The 24122-nt window shown below is 39.3% G+C and overlaps 1 protein-coding gene across 1 annotated transcript; it reads left to right on the top strand.

Annotated features, from left to right (window-relative positions):
- Nucleotides 1-878: 878 nt before the first annotated feature.
- On the top strand, nt 879-22157 carry FBXL3 (F-box and leucine rich repeat protein 3). The gene is given in 6 exon segments (XM_049778933.1): nt 879-1223; nt 7486-7837; nt 12475-12597; nt 16362-16533; nt 21414-21646; nt 21648-22157. Coding segments are annotated over 5 exon segments (1290 nt in total). The 5' UTR covers nt 879-1223; nt 7486; the 3' UTR covers nt 22059-22157.
- Nucleotides 22158-24122: the final 1965 nt, after the last annotated feature.

Here is a 24122-nt window from a genome sequence, read left to right as displayed (position 1 = left end):
GTCATTCCTGAGCACAGAGCCAGGAGAAATTCTGAATACGTGAACACCACGCAGAACAAAGCAAAGCAGGGCTGCAGTGATGCAGATGATGCACAAATGACATCTGTACAGATGATGTACAGATGGTAAGCAGATGCAGAGCTTGCTTGCATACTTTTTTGTTTGGGGTGGGGGTGTGCTTAGAGCTTACTTCTGAATCTGTGTACAAGGGACCCACCTGGCAGACTGGGGGGCGACAGATGGGGTGCCAAGGATCAAACTTGGGTGCCAGGCAAATACTCTACGCCACTGTTTTATGGTTTTCACCTGTCAACTATCTACATTTCTTTATTTTTTTATTTAAACACCATGAATATAAACATACTGTATTTGGGCCTCAGTCACTAAAAGAACACTCCCCTTTTCACCAGTGCAACATTCCCATCACCAATGCCCCAAATCTCCCTCTTCCGTTGTTTCATCTGCCCTTGGTTTAGGCAAAGGCCCAGGCAGGCAGGCAGGCGACATGTGCCGGGACAGATTGGGACAGCCCTGGTGGGTGGTCTCTGCACCCTTTCTTTTTTTCCTTCAACTTGCACAGTTTTCCCGGCACCTAGCCTCCGAGCCTCTAGGCAAGCTCCATCTTGGGGCTCCAGGCTCTGGGACCGATCCCCTGCACACAGAGAGTCGCTGTCACTGTCGCAAAAGAGACCCAACATCCCCCCAGCAAACTGGGCTCCCAGCAGCTGCAGGGTGGGCGGGCGGTGGAGGGACGCGCGCTCCCGAGTGCGCACGCGCGCACACTCTCTCTAGTGCACGCGGCGACGGAGGCGGCGGGCACGCGCCCGCTACCCGCGCGGGTGGGCGGGGCCCCGGCTCGTCCGGAAGCGCACCGGCGGCCATCTTGGCTCTTCTGCGAGGGCCGAGGCGCAGTGTGGGAGAGGTGAGGTGGCTGCTGCGGCTCGCGGGGCCCACACCCAGAAGGACGCGGACAGACGGCGCGGGGACGACGACGACGAAAGCTTCCGGAGGGCTTTACCCCGAGCTGCCAAGGTGGAGCCGCGTCGACGCCCGCCGCGGGACCTGTCGCGCCTCGGCCGCGGGCGGAGCGCGGGGGGTCGTAGCGGCGGTGGTGGTGGCGGCGGCGGCGGCGGGACCGTGACGCGGGGGTCTCGGCGGACCTCTCGCGAGAGTTGCCGCCGCCGCCGCCGCCGAAGCGGGGAAGCCGCCCCCGGCGGCCGCAGGTAACGGCGGAGGGGCTGCAACCCCGCCGGGGAGGGAGGAGGGGCCGCGCGCCTGGGGGGCGGGGTGTCGGGGCCGCGCACGCGCGCTCCCGGGCTGGGCTCGCGGGGGCGCGCGCAGGCCTTGGCGCTTTGGCTGGGGGCGTTTCCCTGCCCGCCTGCAGCGCCGCTCCGGGGAAACTTGGATGCACTGGGCGGGCGTGGGCTGCTGAATTTATTATTTATTTATTTATTTGATTTTCTGATTAGTCATCTTTTTATTTTTTTGTTTGTTTTTTGGGGTCACACTCAGCAGGGGTTCCACCTGCCTCTGCGCTCAGAAATGGCTCCTGGCAGGCTCAGGGGGGACCATATGGGATGCTGAGATTCGAACCACCGCCCTTCTGCATGCAAGGCAAACGCCCTACTTCCATGCTATCTCCCCAGCCCCCATCTTTTTTATTTATTTTTAACATTTATATATATATATATTTTATTTTTTTATTTGTCTTTATTTAAACCCCTTGATCACAAACATGATTGTAGTTGAGTTTCCGTCATAGACAGAAAGCATTGTTTTTCCACCTTTTTTTTTTTTTGTGCAAAGGCATTCTTTATTCATGAAAAAAAATATCACGAGGCACACCACCATTAGAAAATGTTAATAAAAATTTAACTCTGTGCCTCTGGTGACTATATATAAAGTAGTTCTCTTGACAAGGACTCAAATTATTTTATAATTACTTTATTCTGAAATAAAAATCATTAGAACCTAATGATTGGTCTGTTTGTGAGCCGAAGCCACATGTTAAGGAGGAACTTGGGATTTTTCCCGCAGCATGGTGGTTGAAAAACACATATATGGCGCTGGAGAGATAGCACAGCGGCATTTGCCTTGCAAGCAGCCGATCCAGGACCTAAGGTGGTTGGTTCGAATCCCTGCGTCCCACATGGTCCCCTGTGTCTGCCAAGAGCTATATTTCTGATCAGATAGCCAGGAGTAACCCCTGAGCATCGCTGGGTGTGGCCCAAAAATAAAAACAAAAGAAAAGAAAAACACTGATAAAAAAGAACACCCTGCAGGGAAGAGGGGAGGGAAGACAGTTTCTTGGGGGTGGGCTGGTGTCTGACCCCCAAAACTACCAGGTGAGAAGTGTCAGGGGTTTTATTGGTTTTGGTTGCTCTTTTTTGTTCTCTCTCTCTCTCTCTCTCTCTCTCTCTCTCTCTCTCTCTCTCTCTCTCTCTCCCCCCCCACCACCACTACACACACACACACACACACACACACACACACACACCTACCAGGTGAGAACACACACACACACACCTAGCAGGTGAGAAGTGTCAGGTGTTTTATTGGTTTTGGTTACTCTTTTTTGTTTACACACATACACACAAACTCTCTGGGACTTAGCACAAGAACACCCACCACCACTACACACACACACACACCACACACATACACACACTTCCTACATTTTTTTATATCCCAGCTTAAATCTGTTGATTTTTTTTAAATTTATTATCGTCAGAGAGCATAAGTGCACAGAAAAGTGGGCCCATCCAGGATTTTCTTGGAATTGGGTCCAAACCTGCTGCTTACACTACTCTCAGCCCAGCCGGCTCCAAGCTCCGGAACCGGAGAACTGATTGTCAACAGCTCAGCATCCCTGGCTCTTTGAGCACCTGCTCTCTGATGTTCGAGCTGCTCCAGTGTGGTCCTTCAGTGCAGGTGCTGTCCAACACTTCGTTCTCACTGCAGCTCTAGTGCTCTCTAGTTTGCATCAGTTGTTGGAAACAGGAAAAGTTCCCCTTTTACATTGAAGCCCCCCAAAAGCGTGGTCTAGAGTTCCAGAGTGAAGTTGACTGGGAAGCTTTGTGTTGTGCAGACTCTATTTTAGAGAGATCACAGATGTGCTTTCACTTTGACTACAAGAGAGGAATGGTCCACCCTGGGTCTCTGTTTCCTTTTCTTTTTTTTTTTTTTTTTTTTTTTTTTTTTGGTTTTTGGGCCACACCCGGTAACGCTCAGGGGTTACTCCTGGCTATGCGCTCAGAAGTCGCTCCTGGCTTGGGGGACCATATGGGACGCCGGGGGATCGAACCGCGGTCCGTCTCCTAGGCTAGCGCAGGTAAGGCTGGCACCTTACCTCCAGCGCCACCGCCCGGCCCCGACTGTTTCCTTTTCTTTAGGTTTTGTTTTAAACCACACCAAGCAACATTTTAGGCTTAGTTAACACTCAAGGCTCTACACTAAGTTATCTCTCCTAGTAGGACCCAAGGGAATCATACTGAGTGCCTGCCTAGGGAGGCTGGGTGCTTGGCAAATGCCCTACCTGCTGTACTACCTTTCTGGCCCATGGTGCCACATTTTTGGCTGATTGAAAGTGGATGCTCAGAGCTGTTTAACTTTCTCTAATGCAGAACTTAGTGATGGAAAAGTTTACAAGAATAAATGAGGTCACCTTAGGAAAAATGGACATGTACAATTTTTATTTGTTTTATTTTAAAAACTCTATCTTTAATGTCTGTTAGTTTGTCATAGGATAAATTAAAGCCCTAGGTAGCAAACTCTTTATTCTTTGACCCATATTTTATATTCTAAAATTAAAGCAAACTTTCAGGATAAAGTTAAAGCAGAAAATTGGGTCAAACAAATGCTCTTTCAACCTCTAATGGGACATTGTTGCATTATTACTTTTTTTTAATGTTAAAGGTAAAATTATAGTTTATACTACATTTAAATTGAACATTTTGAAAAACATATTTATCTGGCATAAGTTTCTGTCTTGCATAAAGCTTTCCTATTGCCATTGCCTCTGTCACTTTTTTCTACTCCACCAGCTCAATAGGAAACATACATATATATCACATATATGTCATATACACACATAGTTTTTACTTTTGTTTTACTTACATATTGGAGAGTAAAGGCAAGGAGAGTAGAGGCTAGGAAAGTAGATGATTTCTTGCATATATGTCAGAACTAATTAGAATAGGATATGTTTCTCTCCAAACAATCTTTCACAAGTTTTTTCCTTTCTGGATAAAGGGTCTATTTGGTGTATAATCCTGATTTTTACATCTTTCATTGTATATAGGAATTTTACATTGTATTCATAACTTCATCGGAGATACAAAAAATTTTTACAAATGTAATTATTACTGTATATTTCTTTTTTCTTCTCTTCAATTTTTTATTTCTTTTTTAAAAATAACTTTGCTTTCACTTATCTTGAAATAAATGTATTATGATCAACTGTGATACATTTTCTTTAAATAAATTTTTAAAAAGAATAATTTTATAGGGACTGGAGAAATATTTTGGTAGGTAGGGTGTTTGTCTTGCATGCAACCAAAGCAAGTTTGATCCTATATAGTTCCCCCACTCAGTTATTCCTGAGTACAGAGCTGGGATTAACTCTGAGCACCACTGGGTGTGGCCCTAAAACTAAAAAAAAATGAATTATTTTATTAAAGAATGTAATTTTCTTTCAGGACTTATATTTGGGGATGTCGAGTTGGATATCCAGTAGTGCTCAGAGCTTCCTCTTGGCTCTCTCAGTCTTCCTTCTGGCAGGACTAAGGGAACTGGAATTCCTGGGATCCAGATTGGTTCAGCCATGTGGCAAGACAAGTACATTATCTGCTGTACTATCTTTCTGACCCTTATTTTACTTTTTTGGCTTTGGGATTAAACCTATGACTTCATGAGAGGCCTGTGTTACCATTGAGTTACATCACTAGCCCTTGGAATTGGTCTTTATACTTCATTGTGTTGCTGAAAGGGAGTTGAAGCCATAGGCTACTCTTTTGTTGAAGAGTTGTGATGCCAAATCCAAACTATTCTCCTGATAGAATAGTTTGTTCTAAACTAAATAGGAGTACTGGTAGTTGTCTTGCAGTTACTCCATTTATTTTAGAGCTTACAATACTTTTTCAAGTAACAAATCACAATAAGATCTTTTTATCTTATGAAAGCTTAATTCACTGATGCTAAGAGAAATATCTAAAATAGGGGGGTATGTGGACAAAAAATTACCTGTAATTTCACCACTGTTCTAAAAACTAATATAGTGTAATATAAAATGTGTATGTTATGTGTATATTATAATGTAATATAATAATATTATAGTGCTACTGACTACTCATTGTCATGGTCATAATATAATAGTTAGGTGGATCTCCTTTCAGGGTTTTTCTTATATATGAGTAATTTTCTGTTTCCTGAGAGAGCTCCATAGCACTACCAGCAATATTTGGAGGCCTCCAGGACTGCACTCAGCAGTGCTTGGGGTATCTGTGTGGTTTTGGGGATCAGTTGGGGTTGGCTTCATTCAAAACATATTCCTTAGCCCTTGTGTATGTCCCTGGGCCGTTTTTTGTTTTATTGTTTCTTGGGCCATACCCAATGGAATTCAAAAATTACTTCTGGGAGGCTCAGGGGAACATATTGAATGCCAGAGATCAAACACAGGTTGGCTGCTTGCAAGTCAAAGGCCCTACCAACTGTGCTATCACTCTAGCTACATGTTTTTTGTTTTTGTTTTTCCTTTTTAGTACTGAAAGTTAAAAGCAGGACCTCACACATGCAAGGCAAGGTCTTTATCACCAAGTACATCTTTGGATCAAGGGTGTGTTCTTACACTTTAACAGTATTTTATAACAAAATTAGATGTATTTTTTTTAAGTGGGGGAACTTCTAGTTGGTAATCTCTTATCTCTGTTTAAACTGTGTTACTAGGTTTCATACTAGACTGCTCCCATACCTGATTCAGCAGTCATCTATCCTTTGAAATGCTTGCTTAATTTCTTGAAATAATTCAACAAACTGAAGCCCAGAAAGGTCTGATAATGATCAAGTCTGCTGAGGGATAAGTAGATCAAGATTCTGAATCAGAAACAGGGGTGGCGAACAAGTTTGACACAAAGAACCAAAATTTTAAACTGTGAGAGTCAGTCAGAGAGCCACACCACGCAGTGACCTGCCAAAACAGACAAACATTCACACAAAAGCATATAATTTTAACAATAATATATTAAACACATATTGCGTTTTGCCATTTTGAGTAAGGGTAAAAATCCTGCAGTAATGATGAAGGTGTGTTGCGTCCTCCACACTAAGAACAAAAGGCAAGATGTGACCCAACATGTGACACACGGTCCCCCTGCTTGCTGGCCCATGCAGTTGTTTCCGAGGGATGGGAGACGGGAGGACACAGCCTGGGGACAGGACCATGCACTCAGAGATCTCTCCTCAGAGGTCCCTCCTCGGAAGAAGCAGAACAAAATCCAAACTTGGCAGAGAGCCACAGTATACAAAATAATGATAAGAGGCAAAGAGCCGCATTCATTTTGGCTGGGAGCGGCATGCGGCTCAAGAGCCGAGTGTTCACCACCCCTGATCAGGAAGTTCACTTTTAGAACCTGTTTTCTTTAACCGTGCTAGTCTGCTGGTCTTGTTGCTTGACAAGACTAAAAATTGGAACAAAGGTATTTTTTTCAGATACATGATAGGCACATACCTGTAATTTAGAATAAAACCCAGGGAAAGCATTATAGCAGTAAGGATGAGTTTGCTTATTTTGAGCAGTAGTTGGGAAGGTTTAACTAGCATAATCACAAAGTTCATTTTGGAAACTGAACTTGAATTGCAGTCCTCAGGAGGTTCCTGGGACATGCTATGATGGCATTTTCCATTTCAAATAAGATTTTTTTAGATGAAACCTTTGGAGTGTTCCTATGCTTTCTCTTTTAACACATTAACCTTAATACTTATACTTATAAATTTATATATTTATAAATTTATAAGTATAAATACTTATACATATAAAACCTTATACTTGGTTTACCCTCAATACCATGGTGGATATTTTCCCCTGAATAGGGCAGCATAAACATACATAAATGTTTAAAATGACACCTGCCAGCTATGTGTAGAATTTGTAAACCCAGCAGTTGGTTTTCACTATATTCTTTTTTTTTTTATTATATTCTGTTTTGATGGTCATAAATTACAATACTTTTGGGGGGGTGTTGGGCCACACCAGGCGGTGCTCAGGGGTTGCTCTGGGCACCATATGGGACACTGGAATCGAACCCGGGTCCATCCTGGGTCAAGGCAAACGCCTTACCACTGTGCTATCTCTCCAGCCCTACTGGCCACTTCTTTCATGATATATAACCTGTAGACATGTGTCTATGGCAGCAACGAAGAGATTCATTTTTGTATTTATTCATATTCAAATGTTAAGTCTTAGAAAAAAATTCTCATTTCTTGAAACAGGATGAAACGCGGAGGAGGGAAAGATAGTGATGGTAGTTCATCTGAGGAAGGACCTGCAGAGAAAGGCAAGAAGCTGAGGACTTCCGGTGGACACCCTCACAGTTCTGACTGGGGCAACCTCCTTCAGGACATCGTTCTCCATGTATTTAAGTATCTGCCTCTGCTCGACCGGGCGCATGCTTCACAAGTTTGCCGAAACTGGAATCAGGTATTTCACATGCCTGACTTGTGGAGGTGTTTTGAGTTCGAACTGAATCAGCCAGCTACTTCTTACTTGAAAGCTACACATCCGGAACTTATCAAACAAATCATTAAAAGACATTCAAATCATCTACAGTATGTCAGCTTCAAGGTAATACTTTAAATCCTTCTTCTAAAAGATAAATGTACCATGGCCTTTGTGTCCTAAACCAGTAGTATCTCTTCTCATGTATTTAAAATGCTGACTGTTCAAACTGAAGTTGGTAATAAAATGTAATAACCCAACAGTACACAGGGGCCAGGGAAAAAAGAAAAGAGGTGACATGAGGACAGTGGTGGAGTTATAATAACTTTGTTGGCCTGGTGTGTGATACTTTTATATATTAACACTATAAACTTGAACACTGTTGTCACCCTCTAACCTAAACTGTAATTAAAGAAACTTAAAAGTAATAAATTATTGTCTATTTAGGGAAAGTGTTTAAAGGTTCAGAGTCACTGCATAGCTTAGAAGCTGTCACAAAATATTTGAGTTGAATTACTCCTGTTTTACCATAATTACTAGTAATTTTTAAAAGAGCAGAAGGGGGCTTGAGTGAGTACAGTAGGTAGGGCATTTGCCTTGCATGCAGCTGACCCAGGTTCTATCCCTGGTTTATGGGATACAAGTCCATGAAGGGGCCAGAAACAACACAGCGGTAAGACGTTTGCCTTGCACTCACCTGATATAGGCAGACTGTGGTTAGAATCCCAGCATCCCATATGGTTCCGTGCTTGCCAGGGGTGATTTCTGAGTGCAGAGCCGGAGCCAGGAGTAACCCCTTAGCGCCACTGGGTATGATCCCAAAACAAAAAAACAAAACAAAAAAAGAGTCATGTAGTCTTATATAGTAACCAAGGGTGGCCCAAATGAAAATAGAGACTGAAGAGATTACAGCACAATAGGGTGCTTGTTCTGCATGTGGTTGAATTGGATTTTATCACCAGCATCCCATATGGTTCACCAGTCCTACCAGGAGTGATCTCTGAACATCACTGAGTTTGGCCTGAAAACAAAGAAGCAGACACAATTACTAAAATAAGAATGGAGTAGAACCACCACATTAGTCTTACAAATCTGAGCAAAAAAAAAAAAGTCTATAAAAAATCTAAGATTATAGGTGAGAGTTATCTACTAGGGACTGAGGTGTGTGTGGGTGTGGGTGTGGGTGTGTGGGTGGTGGGGTTTTCTAATCAGAAACAGGTTTTATTAAGAGGTACTGAGGAAGGGGACTGAGGTGTGTGTGTGGGGGGGGGGGTTTCTAATCAGAAACAGGTTTTATTAAGAGGTACTGAGGAAGGGGAGGATGGGGTTAAGAAAGAGAGTAAAGCAGGGCTCTCAAACTCGAGGCCCAAGGCCCTCTATACAACATTTTGTGGCCCTGCCCTATTTTTTGTTTAGTTTTGTTTTAGTTGTTTGGGTCACACCCCCCCAATGTTCAAGGCTTACTACTGACTTTGCACTCAAGGATCACTCCAACTTTGCCTCCTGCGCCCCCCAGGTAAATTGAGTTTGAGACCCTTGGAAAGAGTAAGGTGCTTCAGTGAAAGCTTCTCCAAAGGCAGGAAAGCCCTGATACACCCCAGCATGAAAGTAGGAAAGTCCACATCTCAAGAGGGGAAATGTGGGCCACATGTGCTTAGGGACCATATACCCAGACAGCATGTGCACCCTCCTTTGTTCTTCTTCGATCCTTATAGGGTTTCCTAATTTGCCCAAATGGGGCAAGGATCCTGGATTTTTGTTGCTAGGGTGATTGCCAGGGGTAGTTGATGATCTTTGATAATTCCTTTCCTGGCATTTGTTCCTGCTGGAGTTCTTCTCATAGGGTGTCTGGTCTTCTCTGGGTCTACTGTGACCCCAGGGGAAACGTTTACCAATGACTGAATAATGCCTCCAAATCCTTTATCTTGGTTTTATTATCAAGAATTCATTGCCATGGAGGTGCCCTTTCTCGCATGCCTACCTGTATTCCTACTTACCTCCTCCTTTATGTCTAATAGGGACTGAGTTTTATTTCTTGATGCTTTATGATATGGGACATTAAAAAGGAAAATTAAGACTTTATATAAAACACTTAGATGAATATATATAAAATATAAATATTTTAGCGAGAATGTGGGCATCATAGTGATCTGTTTGAGTACAGAGGCTTGTTACCTGGGTCTTGTACTGTTAGAATAATGGAACTGGGGGCCCGGAGAGATAGCACAGCGGCGTTTGCCTTGCAAGCAGCCAATCCAGGACCAAAGGTGGTTGGTTCGAAGGTTTGAATCCCGGTGTCCCATATGGTCCCCCGTGCCTGCCAGGAGCTATTTCTGAGCAGACAGCCAGGAGTAACCCCTGAGCACCTCCGGGTGTGACCCAAAAAAAAAAAAAAAAAAAGAATAATGCAACTGGGTTGACTGTCTTTAACACACCAAAAATTTAATTCATCAAAAATTAACTCAAAAACATTTTGTTGATTATTTGCCTGTGTTTTAAATTGTTGAGCAGTCTTAGTTAGACCATGATAAAGTGATGGGTTTTTGTTTTTTGGTTTTGTTTTTTTAAAATAGGGATATTTTATTACACCATTGAAACATGAAACAGGGCACATACGTGGTAAAATGCATCTTTCCACGTGTCTTCAAATGTAGGTGCCCTTAATCCAGAAAATATAAAGAGATATTTTCACACATTTTTCAAATTTAGACTCATCAGTATAACGTGTCAGGGGTTACTCCTGACTCTGTGCTCAGAAATCGCTCTGGCAGACACGGAAGACCATATGGGATGCCAGGGATTGAACCTGGGTCCGTCCCAGGTCCGCCATATGTAAGGCAAAAGCCCTACCGTTGTGCTGTCTCTCCAGTCCCAATGTTTGCTATTTTTTAAATTAATACTCTTTAAAGCCAAATTGATCTTTGTAACCAAAAATTGCCTGCTCCTCAAATGTCATGTCTTTTTAGACCGATTATCTGCTTATATCTCTATGTGTTTGAGTATGAGGAGAAACCAATTAATGGGAATGGTTGATTGTAGTATGGCCCTTCTGCTCACAGAAATGCTAGATACTGGGGGATAGAATAATTAGATTTAGTAAATAAAAAGAGGATTCCTAGTTAAATCTGAAATAAGGTGTGTGTGCATGCTCTTGCACGCACACCTCACCCAGGCTTGCTTAAACCCTTCACCTATTTCTATTTCTGCGCTCAGGATCACTCCTCACAGGGCTGGGGAAACAGATGGGGTGCTGAAGATTGAAACCAGGTCAGGGTAAGATCATCAGATTTAGCAAATAAAAATAGAGAATTCCTAGTAAATTTGAAATATGATAATAATAAGTGTGTGGTGTTTAGGTAACACTCAGACTTTTTCAGGCCCTTTACATATCTGCTCAGGTATCACTCCTCACAGGGCCTAGGGACCAGATGAGTGCCGGAGACTGAAACCAGGTCAGAATAGGATGATCAAATTTAGTAAATAAAAATAGAGAATTCCTAGTTAAATTTGAAATACGATAATTGTTTGTGTGTAATGGTTTGAGGCCACACTTAGGTTTGCTCAGGCTCTTCATCTCTCTCCCTGCTCAGGGATCACTCCTCACACGCCTGAGGGATGGCATTTAGGAGATTGAAAACAGGTCAACCACATGAAAGGCAGGTGCCTTACCCAGTGTACTGTTGCTTCAGTCCCTCTGTAATGAGGTCCCAGGGACCACACTTTGAGAACCACCAGGATAAAGCTCACAAAGGATATAATGAACAGCTTTGAAGCTATAATACATGTATATAAGTTTTGCAATTTGTTTGCTTGATTTGGGGCATACCCGGCAGCCCTCCGGAGTTACTCCTGACTCTGTGCTCATTGGCTATGAGGGACCATAAGGAATGCATGGGATTGAACCAGGGCCGGCAGAGTGCAAGGCTTTGCTATCACTCTGGCCCCAAGTTTTGCAATATTAAGAATATTTGAGGGCTAAGGTAATTACTTACCCGAACTTCAAACTAAAATTTTAAACTGTTTTAAGATGTGTTTTTAGTGTAGGGAACTTTAAAAAAAAAAGTAATTTTTCACTCAGTTACTATGGCTTAAAATGCACATGGTAATATTTTCAGGCATTCAGAATTTTTACTCCAAATCTACCACCATTGTTATCATGCCTTCATTGAGATCAGAAATAACTTTTTGACAGAAGTTGCTTATAACCTTGAGAGTGTTTTATTTTTTCCCCTCCATATTACATCCTTCTATAGAAAAAAGTTGTAAAAGCCAGTACCTTTGTCATCATCTTCAAAGTTTCATATTTGTTTGGAATTCTTGTTCTGTTGCTTATTCATTAATAATAGAGTTGGAAACCAAGTTGTGATTCATTAGAATCTTTTGAGCAAATACTCAGTTTGCAGTGCTTTGAAATATATGTATATATGTGTGTATGTACATGTATAATCCAATACCAAATATATAATTTTTCAAAGATTATAAATTTACATATGCCACTAGTTTTTACCACTAGTTGAGATTAAGTCAACATTGAAGCAAACTCCTTTCAACATTATATATATATATATATCATAATGATGACAGTTAAGCCTCAGTAATAACTCTTTTTTTCGGAAAGGAACTAAGATAAAGCTGACCTTTTATGTGAGAAAAAAATAAAAATAATTTACCTTCAATTATAATGCAGTAAACAAATAACTTTGTTATGTGACTTAAATAATCATTTAAGTAAATAATTTGTGTAAATACTTTCCCCTCCTAAGGTGGACAGCAGCAAAGAATCAGCTGAAGCTGCTTGTGATATATTATCACAGCTTGTGAATTGCTCTTTAAAAACACTTGGACTTATTTCAACTGCTCGGCCAAGCTTTATGGATTTACCAAAGGTAACTGCTTTTCTTTTTAATTTGTCACTGGTTGAGAAATCTAATGAAATCCTAAACCATTTCTTATATTGGTAGCATGTGTAAGAAAAGTAGTGATTAAAAATGTAATCTTTAGTAACACTTTAGAATAATGGTAAATGGGATTTTTGAAATTCTTTTTATTTTTTCACATTAAGCTTTGTTAATATTAAAGTAAATAGATGTGCAAAGAATTTTAACAAGAATTGAGAGACCAAAAAACATTGACAATAAGAGGTAGAGAAACATATTTTTTGATTTTCAGCAAAGATTGGTGAAATTGTAGTAAAAGAAAAGTAGTGGCGAATATTGAGAGCAGGTGTACCTTGCTTAAAATCCTTTGGTAGAAGGACGGGGTGATAGTACATTGGGTAAGGTTCTTTCCTGAACTCAGTTTACTGGGGTTCTGTCCCCAGCACATCATGGTCCTCTGAGCCCACTAAGAGTAATCCCTGAGCATAAAGCTAAGTGTAAGCTCTGAGTATCCCACCAACAAAACAACAAAAATCTTCTGGTTGGGTATAAAGTTTTATCACGAGTAAAGTTTATGTTAGTATAGCTTGGATTAATTTACAGGTTATCTTAAAAGGTTATTTTTTGGTATGGCGAGTTAAATCTTTTATGTATGTATCTGATATGATTGCAGATAATTAGAGATTCTCTCCCAATAATTATTTTATTAAAATAGAAAAAATAAGTATGTGCATTTTTTTTCTTTAGTAAGGCAAATGATAAAGGCCCTTGAGTATGTTGACAGATGCTTGGTTAGTATACAACAATAATTTAAAAGTTTTTTATGGGGCTGGAGCGGTGGTGCAAATGGTAGGGTGTCTGCCTTGCACACGCTAACCTAGGATGGACCACAGTTCGGTCCCTGGCATCCCATAGAGTCCCCAAGCCAGGAGTGATTTCTGAGCACATAGCCAGAAGTAACCCCTGAGCATCACTAGGTGTGGCCCAAAAACCAAACAAAATAAAAAAGGTTTTTCATAATATACAAAATACACACCTTTAAATGTTTTAACAGTTTAGTTTAAAGCTTGATTCTGGAAGAAATACTACTAAATTGACTATATATTCTACCTTTCAAATATATTATCAACAAATGTATCAACCATTGATTTCAAGTACTTGCTTTTGGAAAGTTCACTAAATATGCACATTTGAAATAAATGCTTTTATTTCAACATTTTAAGATATTTTAGCTAACTGTGTGAGTTAGATTGCTTCACTGTGGTTTTTAAACTCAGAAATTATCTGAGGAATTTGTACATTTTGGATTCCGATTCTATGCCAAGTTTCCCCTTCCTAACAGCATTCCAGGTTACTCCTGTTGAGCTGATTTAAAGACCTCACTCCAGGAAGTATTAAGTCATGCAGTGTAAGTAGCATCTTGTTCTTACTTCATACGGGAAATGAAGTGTCCTGAATTGATTTTCTGTGAACCTCTTGGAGTTCTATATAAAATACTTTTTTTGTTTTGTTTTATTTTGTTTTCGGGCCACACCTGGCAGTGCTCAGGAGTAACTTCTGGCTCTGCGCTCAGACATCGTTCCTGGCTGGCTTGGGGGAACATATGGGTTGCCAGGAATTAAACCTGGGTCCATCCCGGGTTGGCCTCTTGCAAGGCAAATGCCCTACAACTTTGCTATCACTCCAGCCCTATAAAATATTTATTAAAAGAAAAGGTTTGATGAATATAATAATTTTATTACACAGGATTATTATTATATGTCTGTGCAAGTAATTGTGTGTATATATGTATATGTAAGTATATACATATATATAGTACAGTTTTGTCTTTGAGAACTTGGCTGCATCTAAAACTGCTTTTCTTATTTGATTTTTATAAAAGATTAAAACATAGGTTGTTATTTTGTCTTGGAGAAATAAGTGTATTTGGCCAAAACTAAATTTGAGGGAAATGGAGAAAAGAAGGCTAGATGTAATTATGAGAATATTAAAGAAATGTGAGGGGTCAGAGCAATAGCATAGAGGGTAAAGTGTTCACTTTGTTTGTGGCTGACCCGGGTTCGAGCCCCAGTATTCCATATGGTCCACCAACCCTGCCAGGAGTGATTTTTGAGATCAAGCCAGAAGTAATGCCTCAGAACCACTGGGTGAGGCCCCAAAGCAATAACAACAACAAAAAGATGTGAGTATATATAAGATATAGCTGAGCCTGAAAGTAGGATGATACTATCAAATAGATAAGCAGTGACTTAATCAGAACTTAAGTATTAACCAATCATGGACAGAAAAAGTAAGTTTGAGCGGGATTGACTAGGAAGACAGCTCGAGGAGCTGAGCACAAGCATATGTGACACCCTAAGTTTGGCTTTGGCATCAGCATGGCCCCTGACCACCACAACACTGGAGCATCTAAGCGTCAGGCCTCTGTTGTGGGCTTGGCATTGCTGGAAGTGGTCTCAGCCCTATGAGCAGTTATGGAGGTGCCTTTACAAAAGAAAATAATAGAAAGTTATCAAGTTACAGAATGTGTCCAAGAGAAATATTTTTCATTGGTTTGAACTGTTAACCTGTCCTGTTCTTATCCTTTTTCACTGCTGTAGTGAATTTATAAAGCTTGGGAAAGGAACTCGATGATGTAGTTCAGCCACCCATTCAGTCATACATTCAGGTATGGAAAGGTTGGAAGCCACGGGTCTACGGCCTTGGTTATTACTGCCAGTTTGTGGGTGGTATGCAGGACAGGTGCTGGTTTGAAGGAGTAAAAAGGCTGAAGAATCCCTATGCTGAAGATATGTGTTAGAGCATGTATTGGCCTCTCTTTCCTTATTTTACTGGATTTTCTAACATTCTCTCCCTTCTGCTTCCTCATACCATCTGCCCCCTGTCCATGCCCCATTAGTGATGTGCTCCTTTACTCTGGCTCAGAGTTGCAACATTAGACTTGTTCTCAGTTCTGATTTACAATTTGATTCCTATAACACAAAATTTTTTGGTTTTTGTGTGTTGTTTTTTTTTTTTTTTTTTTGGGGGGGGTCACACCCAGCAGTGCTCAGGGGTTCCTCCTGGCTCTCTGCTCAGGAATTGCTCCTGCCAGAATTGGGGGACCCTATGGGATGCCGGGATTCGAACCACCTACCTTCTGCATGCAAGGCAAATGCCTTACCTCCATGCTATCTCTCCGGCCCCTATAACACAAAATTTTATTGATTGATATAATTATTGATAAAATGCATTAAAGTAGGTTTGAGAATGCTGTAGATCATTAATATCTAAAGGAATTTTAAACTTTTTTGTGGATTTCAGAGCTTCCATAGACCAGATAAGTCTTTCAGAGATCTTAGTTTATTGGCTGCTATATTAATTTTTAATTACTATGCTAAAATAAATTTACTAATTATCAGACTAGCATAGAATGAAGTCCAGTGTTATAAAGCAAGAGTGAGTGTCCAGATATGGTGATGTCTCTGAGAAGTGCTTTCTTAGGAGTTTCAGAATTCCTCGTTTTTCTTATTTGTGATTTAGAAAGATTTAAATCATCCTAGAGCTTGAAGTGTTCTTTCCTCCCAGAGGTAAATAGGCTTTTCTCTAAAAGATAGCAGTAAATCACTTCTTTTCCTTGTACTCCTACAAAAGAATGAAGGCATGCCCCCATTTAGCAGTTATAAAATACATCATTAGGATTCAGTGAACCTTATGTGTGGTTTAGGACAATCTGTCAGTTTTCACTTGTAAAATTTGAAAGTGATTTATTTTGTTTCTTGTTTATCTTTCAGTCTCACTTTATCTCCGCACTGACAGTGGTGTTTGTAAACTCCAAATCCTTGTCTTCACTTAAGATAGATGATACCCCAGTAGATGATCCATCCCTCAAAGTACTAGTGGCCAACAACAGTGATACCCTCAAGCTGCTAAAGATGAGCAGTTGTCCTCATGTTTCTCCAGCAGGTAGGCTATGTTTGTTTGCCAGACAAAACTTAGTGAAGTGTATTAATGTATTTATTAAACTTAGAGAAACAACGACTAGAACTAGGGAAATAACATAGAGCTAGATCATATTCCTGTCATGCATGAGACCCCAAGTTTGATTTATGGCACCTCATGGCCCTTTGAACACTGGTAGCACCTCCAAAATGTATAACCATGATGGTTAACCATAAATTTAATTTAAATGTTAAATAATGCATGCATATTTTCTTTCTGTACATGTTTTGCATCAGTATGATTCATTTTAGAACATTGTTGTTATCCTTAAAAGAAATTATGTACTTCTAAGGTACCTTCCAAAATTTTTATCCTAGCCAGTCAGAGGCAGTCATTAATCTTTCTGTCTCTGTAGATAGAAATGTAAGGGACATTTTTGTATACATAGAACCAGACCATGTTGATGATAGGTTTCTTTCTCTCCATGTTGTGCTTTCTATATGCATGCATATTCTAGCATGTATCAGTATTTTTTATCACCAATAATCTATTATGGATATATTACATATTGACCAGTTGATGGCTATTATCTTTCTTTTATCTATTACGAGCAATCTTGGTATAAAAATTCATAAATAAGTTTTTATAAAAATTTATAAACAAGTCACCCCCAGCTACATCCTCATAATCAAGTTCTTATGTGAACATTTATTTTATCTAAAGTAGCTACTTTTTTTAGGGGGGTGTTTGAGTCATACCCGGCAGTGCTTAGGGGTTACTCTTGGCTCTGTGCTCAGAAATCACTCCTTCCAGGGCAGGGTGGGTTGGGGACCATATGGGACACTGGGGATTGAACCCGGGTCTATTCCGGGTTGTTTGCGTGCAAGGCAAATGCCCTACTACTGTGGTATTGCTCTGGCACTGAGTGACTACTTTTACTTTTTTTTAAATAAAATAATGTATTTAAAGAGCAAACATTTTATCTAGAGTAGTTACTTTTAAAAAATGTATTTAAAGAGTATATATTATATAGTTGACATAGTTGATTTTAATACATTTGTTTCCTGCTAAGTGGGAGTGAGATTATTTTAAAATTAAATTAATAAAATAAAGTGCAGCAACAAGAAAATTTGTGAAAATTTTTGTATCTCACTATAAAGTCATTAAGTCATGTCAGAAGGTTCAGTAAGTTCTTGTTGCTAGTTGACTATTCTGTTAACTTGTTTCTGAACATTAGGTGGCTAATAATCAGATACACATTGGTGTCTAAATTGGTGTGATCCTATAGTGATATAGTATTAAAAATAATGGGAGTTGTCCAGGAATTCAAGCACTGTTACAGAAACTATGGTTTTTGGGAGATAGGGATGTTTTTCATTGCTGGGGCTTTTGCTTCCAGGAGTATGAGAAGGTGGTGCTGGGGTTTTTTGCACTAACCAAAAAAATGTCCTGGTGATATTAATCCCCAAATCGGCATACCTGGAGTTTTGGTCACATTTGTGTCTCTGCAGAGACTCATAGAGGTGTGGTGGAGAATTGGCAAAGCTGCAGTTGTGGGTGATAAGTGCAGTGGGTGTGGCTTTGGCAAGACTGGGACTTAGCCTGCCTAGAGTGGCTACTTCTAATCGGAATTATTGAATCACATAGTAACTATATTAAAAGATTTGAAGACTTGCTAGAGTACTTTTCAAAGTAGTTGTTCTAGTTTGTATTTCCTTTAGCTTATGAAGGTTTCATCATTTGCATATCCTCATCTTTATCTGTTAACTAATTTTTAGTTCCAACCATCTAACCGAGTATGTATTGGTATCTGACTGGTTTAGATTGGCACTTTTGGGGGTGGCAGGGTCACACTTGTTGATGCACAAGGGTTCCTTTTAGCTCTGCTCTCAGGAATTACTCCTATAGGTCTTGGGATAATGGGTATCGAACCTAGGTGGGCTCTATGCAAGGCAAGTGCCCTATCTTGTGTACTATCACTCTGGTCCATTGATTGGCATTTTCTTGAAGACTAAATTGATTTGGAGAGACAACTGTTAAGATACTTTGCCTATGTTATTTTTTTTTTAATTAATTTATTTTTTTGTTTTTTTTTTTTTTTTGGTCACACCTGGCAGTGCTCAGGTGCTACTCCTAACTCTACACTCAGAAATTGCCCCTGGCAGGCTTGGGGGACCATATGGGATGCCGGGATTTGAACCACCATCCTTCAGCATGTGAGGCAAATGCCTTAACCTCCATGCTATCTCTCTGGCCCCACTTTGCCTATGTTTTAATTGTATTTTTTTTTGTATCAGTTGTAATAGCCACCAGTGTTTTGGGTTTTTTTTTGTTTTTTTGTTTTGTTTTGTTTTTCAGGCCACACCCATTTGATGCTCAGGGGTTACTCCTGGCTAAGTGCTCAGAAATTGCCCCTGGCTTGGGGGGACCATATGGGAACCGCGGTCCCGATCTTTCCTTGGCTAGCGCTTGCAAGGCAGACACCTTACCTCTAGCGCCACCTCGCTGGCCCCAATAGTCACCAGTTTTGTCCTTTGTGACTCAAATAGCTATTAAGATTCTTTGTTTATTATGTTTTGTCTTTTGACTTTAGTATATATCGTCACCAGTTTTATCTTTGTTGCTCTTGTGTTAAGTATTTTATAATGCTTGGAACTCTATATTCTTTTTTCTGGTGCTGCATAACTAGAGTAGATTTATCAGTTTCTACCAGCCTGAGTTATTAGCTTCAGAGTTCCATAGATCGGAGTTCTAAGCTCACCTTAGCTGGTCTTTCTGCTAAGTCCCAGAAGCTTTCAAATCTGATTTTCTCTTCTGCAGATGTTCAGATAAAAATTGGCTTTTAAAGGGCTTGCCTGATTAGATCAGGCCCAGCTGAATAATTTTACTTTAAAGCCAACATAATTTGGAAGTGAAGTTTATAACATTTCCAGGAGCATGGAATCTTGTGGCCCACTTTTTAGAGGAGTTAAGGCTACTACAGTTGCTTTTGTAGTTATTAGATGATCTCAGGATTTTATCAGTATCTTTGGTTACCTCTTCCTATGTCTTTGTTTTCTTTTCTTGCTTGACTTTATGAAAAAGGACCATGGTACTCAGATTTCCTTGAGTGATCAGGGTTAGTATCTCACAGGCTGCCTTAAACTCACAATGTGTTGAGTTGAAGTATCTTGTGAAGAACTGAAGCTTTTCAGTGTTTCAGTAGTGACTCACTGGGGCCTGTTATTCCTCTTTATTGACTTTTATACTGGTGATACAGTTCATTCTCTGTAAGTCCATTGCCTATATTCTGCCAATGCTGTTGACCAAGGCTTATTGGTATCCTCTTTCTTGTAGTAGTAAAAATATATGAACTCAAACATTACTCAGTTTGTGTTGGAATTCCAATGTAGCTTTCTAGCCACCTGCATTAACTTCAAATTAAAAGTATTATTTTTCCATGTATTTTTAATATTGTGGATAACATAATAGACACATTAGATAATTTTTATATTTCATATATACACAATAAATAGTAGATAGTATGTTGATTTTTGTTGTTGTTGTTAGATCTTTGTTTCTAAAACACAAGGGAGAAATGGAGTAACTCATTTATCAATTAGTATTGTGAGTATTGTGTAGTGTTCACCCACTGATCTGGATTGAGGAGATGAGTCAATGGGCTGTAGCAAATGCTTTGTATTATAGGAATCTCTGAGCATCATGAGGATGGTTCATGAACACCACTAGGTGTGTTTCAAAAAACAAAAGAAAAAGAATAATATCGCTGGTCTACCAACCACAGTGATCAGCCAATCAGTGATTCCAGTAGTAGACAACAGGTCCCCCCCAAAATGCGGGATATTACAGTATAAGATTTTTCAATGGTCCAGAGTATATATTAAACTAGTTTGGATATCAGTTACTGACTTTTGGTAAATTAGGTACTGTAGGGGGCCTGAGGCAGTTTAAGAAATTGTGTATTTTATTTTTTAAAACTTTATTTATTGATTGGTTGGTTTTTGGCCCACACCCAGCAGCACTCAGGGGTCGACCACTCCTGGTTTCTGCACTCAGAAATTGCCCCTGGCAGGCTGGGAGAACATATGTGGTGTGCAAATTGAACCAGGTCCCTCTGGGATCAACTGCATGCAAGGCTACTGCTGTGCTATCTCTTCAGCCCCAAGAAATTGTGTGTTTTAGAGTTAAATTTTTATTTTATTTTAGTTTAGGGACCACCTCCAGCTGTGCTCAGGACATATTCTTTAATCTGTATTCAGGAAAACATAAGGGTGCAAACTTGAGCTACATGCATGGCAAGTACCTTATCTGCTATACTGTTATCATATTTTCATTTATGTGATTTTGATAGTTACCTTTTGTTGTTTTGGTTCACACCTTGGCACCTTGGCTGTGTTCAAGGCTTGCTCCTGGTTCTGTACTTAGGAAACATGTATTATTGAGATAAACTTAATTGTGGTGTATATTATTTAATATAAGTTATGATTTTTTTGAGTTGGTATCTTAAGGCATCTAATTTTGAATAAATTCAAAATTGTATTGAATTTTTAAATATTTGTCCACTTTTATTAAAATTCCTGCTAGTACAATCATCTTACTAAAATTTAAATTGCTATATAACCTGGGACTGGAGAGATAGTGTAATGAGTAATGCGTTTGCCAGGTTCAATCCCTACAAACCCCTATGAGCACCACCAGAAATAGTTTCTGCATGTAGACCTAGGAAGCCCTGAGCATCACTGGGTATGGCCCCAAAACAAAACAAAACAAAAAATGTATATAAACGTGTGGCAAGAGAAGTATGGTATAATTGTAGCGTAAGACATGTATTGGATCAAAATTTTAAACAGAAGGACTTGCACAAAAAATTGTGAATAATGAGGCCCTTTTTTTTTCCTTTGAAGGTATCCTTTGTGTGGCTGATCAGTGTCACGGCTTACGTGAATTGGCCCTGAACTACCACTTGTTAAGTGATGAATTGCTACTTGCTTTATCTTCTGAAAAACATGTTCGATTAGAACATTTGCGCATTGATGTAGTGAGTGAGAATCCTGGACAGACACATTTTCATACTATTCAGAAGAGCAGCTGGGATGCTTTCATCAGACATTCACCCAAAGTAAACCTAGTCATGTATTTTTTTTTTATACGAAGAGGAATTTGATCCATTCTTTCGTTACGAAATACCTGCTACTCATCTTTACTTTGGGAGATCAGTAAGCAAAGATGTGCTTGGTCGTGTGGGAATGACATGTCCTAGACTGGTTGAACTAGTAGTTTGTGCTAATGGATTGCGGCCACTTGATGAGGAGTTAATTCGAATCGCAGAACGTTGTAAAAATCTGTCTGCTATTGGACTAGGGGAATGCGAAGTCTCATGTAGTGCCTTTGTAGAGTTTGTGAAGATTTGTGGTGGCCGCCTGTCTCAGTTATCCATTATGGAAGAAGTATTAATTCCTGACCAAAAGTATAGTTTGGAGCAGATCCACTGGGAAGTGTCCAAGCATCTAGGCAGGGTCTGGTTTCCAGACATGATGCCCACTTGGTAAAGTCTTAGTGTGGAGGGCAAGATGAATAGCACCTTACTTGTAAACATACTTGTTTATAATAAAATTTATTTCCTGTAGTTTTTATGTAATTCTATTTTGTGGCAAGGAAATTTGATACCTGGATTAAGTATATAAGAATTCTTTACTGGAAGAAGACCTGCAAAACAGTTTTGGATAGCAAATGTCACATTTCGTTAGTCTTAATAGCAGTCAAATCTCAGAAAATAAAATGTGTCTGAGATCTTAAAGTAATAACCATCAATAAAGATTAAAGTTCTACTGTTTGAAGAAAACAAAACATATTTACTAAGCACTATTGGGTCAGGAATGTAGCTCAGAATGAGGCCCTGTGTTCAATCTCCAGCCAGTTTTCCAAAAGTATTATGTCCTCTATGCATTTTTTTAAAAATGTAAACTTGACATTTTAGGGTCTTCAATTATACATACACCTGTTATAAGGTGTTTAGTATAGCTCAGGAAAGTGAGCATTTTTGAGGAAAATGTAGGGTCTGTTGCATCTAATGAAAAAGATTGGTTGAATATTCTCAAATGTTGCAAAACTGGTTAATGAGGTTAACTGGAGCTCTTAGAAAACTAGCAAATGTCACAGTGGTTATCACAGAATAATAAATAGAGCCAAGATCAAATTCAAATTTTAAGAAGATGACAGAATTTAGTTTATGTATATTTTAGGTTTTCTCTGTAATCCAATAAGCGATACAAATTATTTTGTGATATGTAATTGGCACTCTGCATTCAATGTTAAATAGGAATGTTCTATCACTTCTTGGTTTTGTTTATCTTTGTTTAAAACTAGCCTTGAAATATTATACAGTATTTGAAACGATAAGCTTACCTTTTAAAAAATCAGAGTGATTAAAGGTGTATATTATTAAAGTGTTTTAAAATTGCTCCCTTGAAAGCATCGTAGTCTCCAGTGAATTTTAGTCATGGCTCATTTTTTTCATTTTGGAATACTGTTACATAAGTAGAATTTTCAAAAATTACAAAAGGAAACCACTGTATAATTAAATGTAACAAAATTTAAAACATATCTAAGTTTATAATCATATTTGAATAAATATTTCAGTGGACTGGAAACTTTTAATAAAAATGTCTAGTTTGTGATTGTTAATTTGTCTAAACTTACATATTATTTAAGTAGGTAGATTTTTTTATTGCCTTGTTATGAATAAGGGTAATCCATACATTGTACAATTTGTAAAAATACTGTTAGGGACTGCATTAAATTTTTGGAGGATATTAGATAACCTTTGTTTCTGAGAACTCATATTAGTAGATACCATCCTTCTAAGAGAGATTCGAAGTTATTTATCCCCACTGGAATATATGAATGCTTGAAATTAAAATAGTATTTTGGTAATTCTGGAAACTAATAGTTTTACAACTCTAATATATTTTTGGGACATATTACTATTACCTTCCTGAGAATATAATACAAATTTGTTTTTCTAGTGCTTTTCAAAGTGATTGATTGTATTTCAGCCAAATTTAAATGAGAAGAAAAACGGCTGGTCCAGGATTGAAATTAAAACAGCTATTCTAATATTTTCCCTCCTTTTCAAATTATATATATATATATATATATATATATTGGTTTTTGGTTTGGGGCCACATTCAGTGGTACACAGAGGTTACTCCTGGCTCTGTACTCAGAAATTGCCCCTGGTTGGCTCAGTGGGCCATATGGGATGTCGTGAATCTGTCATGGACACCCAGGTCTGTCCTGGGTTGGCTGCATGCAAAGCAAATGCCCTACCACTGTGCAATTGCTCTGGCCCCAAAATTACAAAAAGTTTTGATTGTAGAAGAAATACTCTTGTTAGTAAGGACACTCATTTTTCTTGAACAACTTTTCAAGATGGATTTGACAGTTATATTAACCAAAGCTTACATAGAATTTTACTTTTTTGTACAATGGAATTATATAAGTTTGAAGTACTTTAAAGCCACTTTATAAGCAACATGCATAGAACTTGATTGTTTATACTGTAAATTATGTTAAATGTTTTTTATTATCTTGAAAATAAAGAGTTCCTAAAG

Source organism: Suncus etruscus, chromosome 8, assembly GCF_024139225.1.
Source record: "Suncus etruscus isolate mSunEtr1 chromosome 8, mSunEtr1.pri.cur, whole genome shotgun sequence".
Taxonomy (NCBI): domain Eukaryota; kingdom Metazoa; phylum Chordata; class Mammalia; order Eulipotyphla; family Soricidae; genus Suncus; species Suncus etruscus.
Note: the sequence above shows the minus strand (reverse complement) of the source record. Positions and strands in the feature narration are given on the sequence as shown.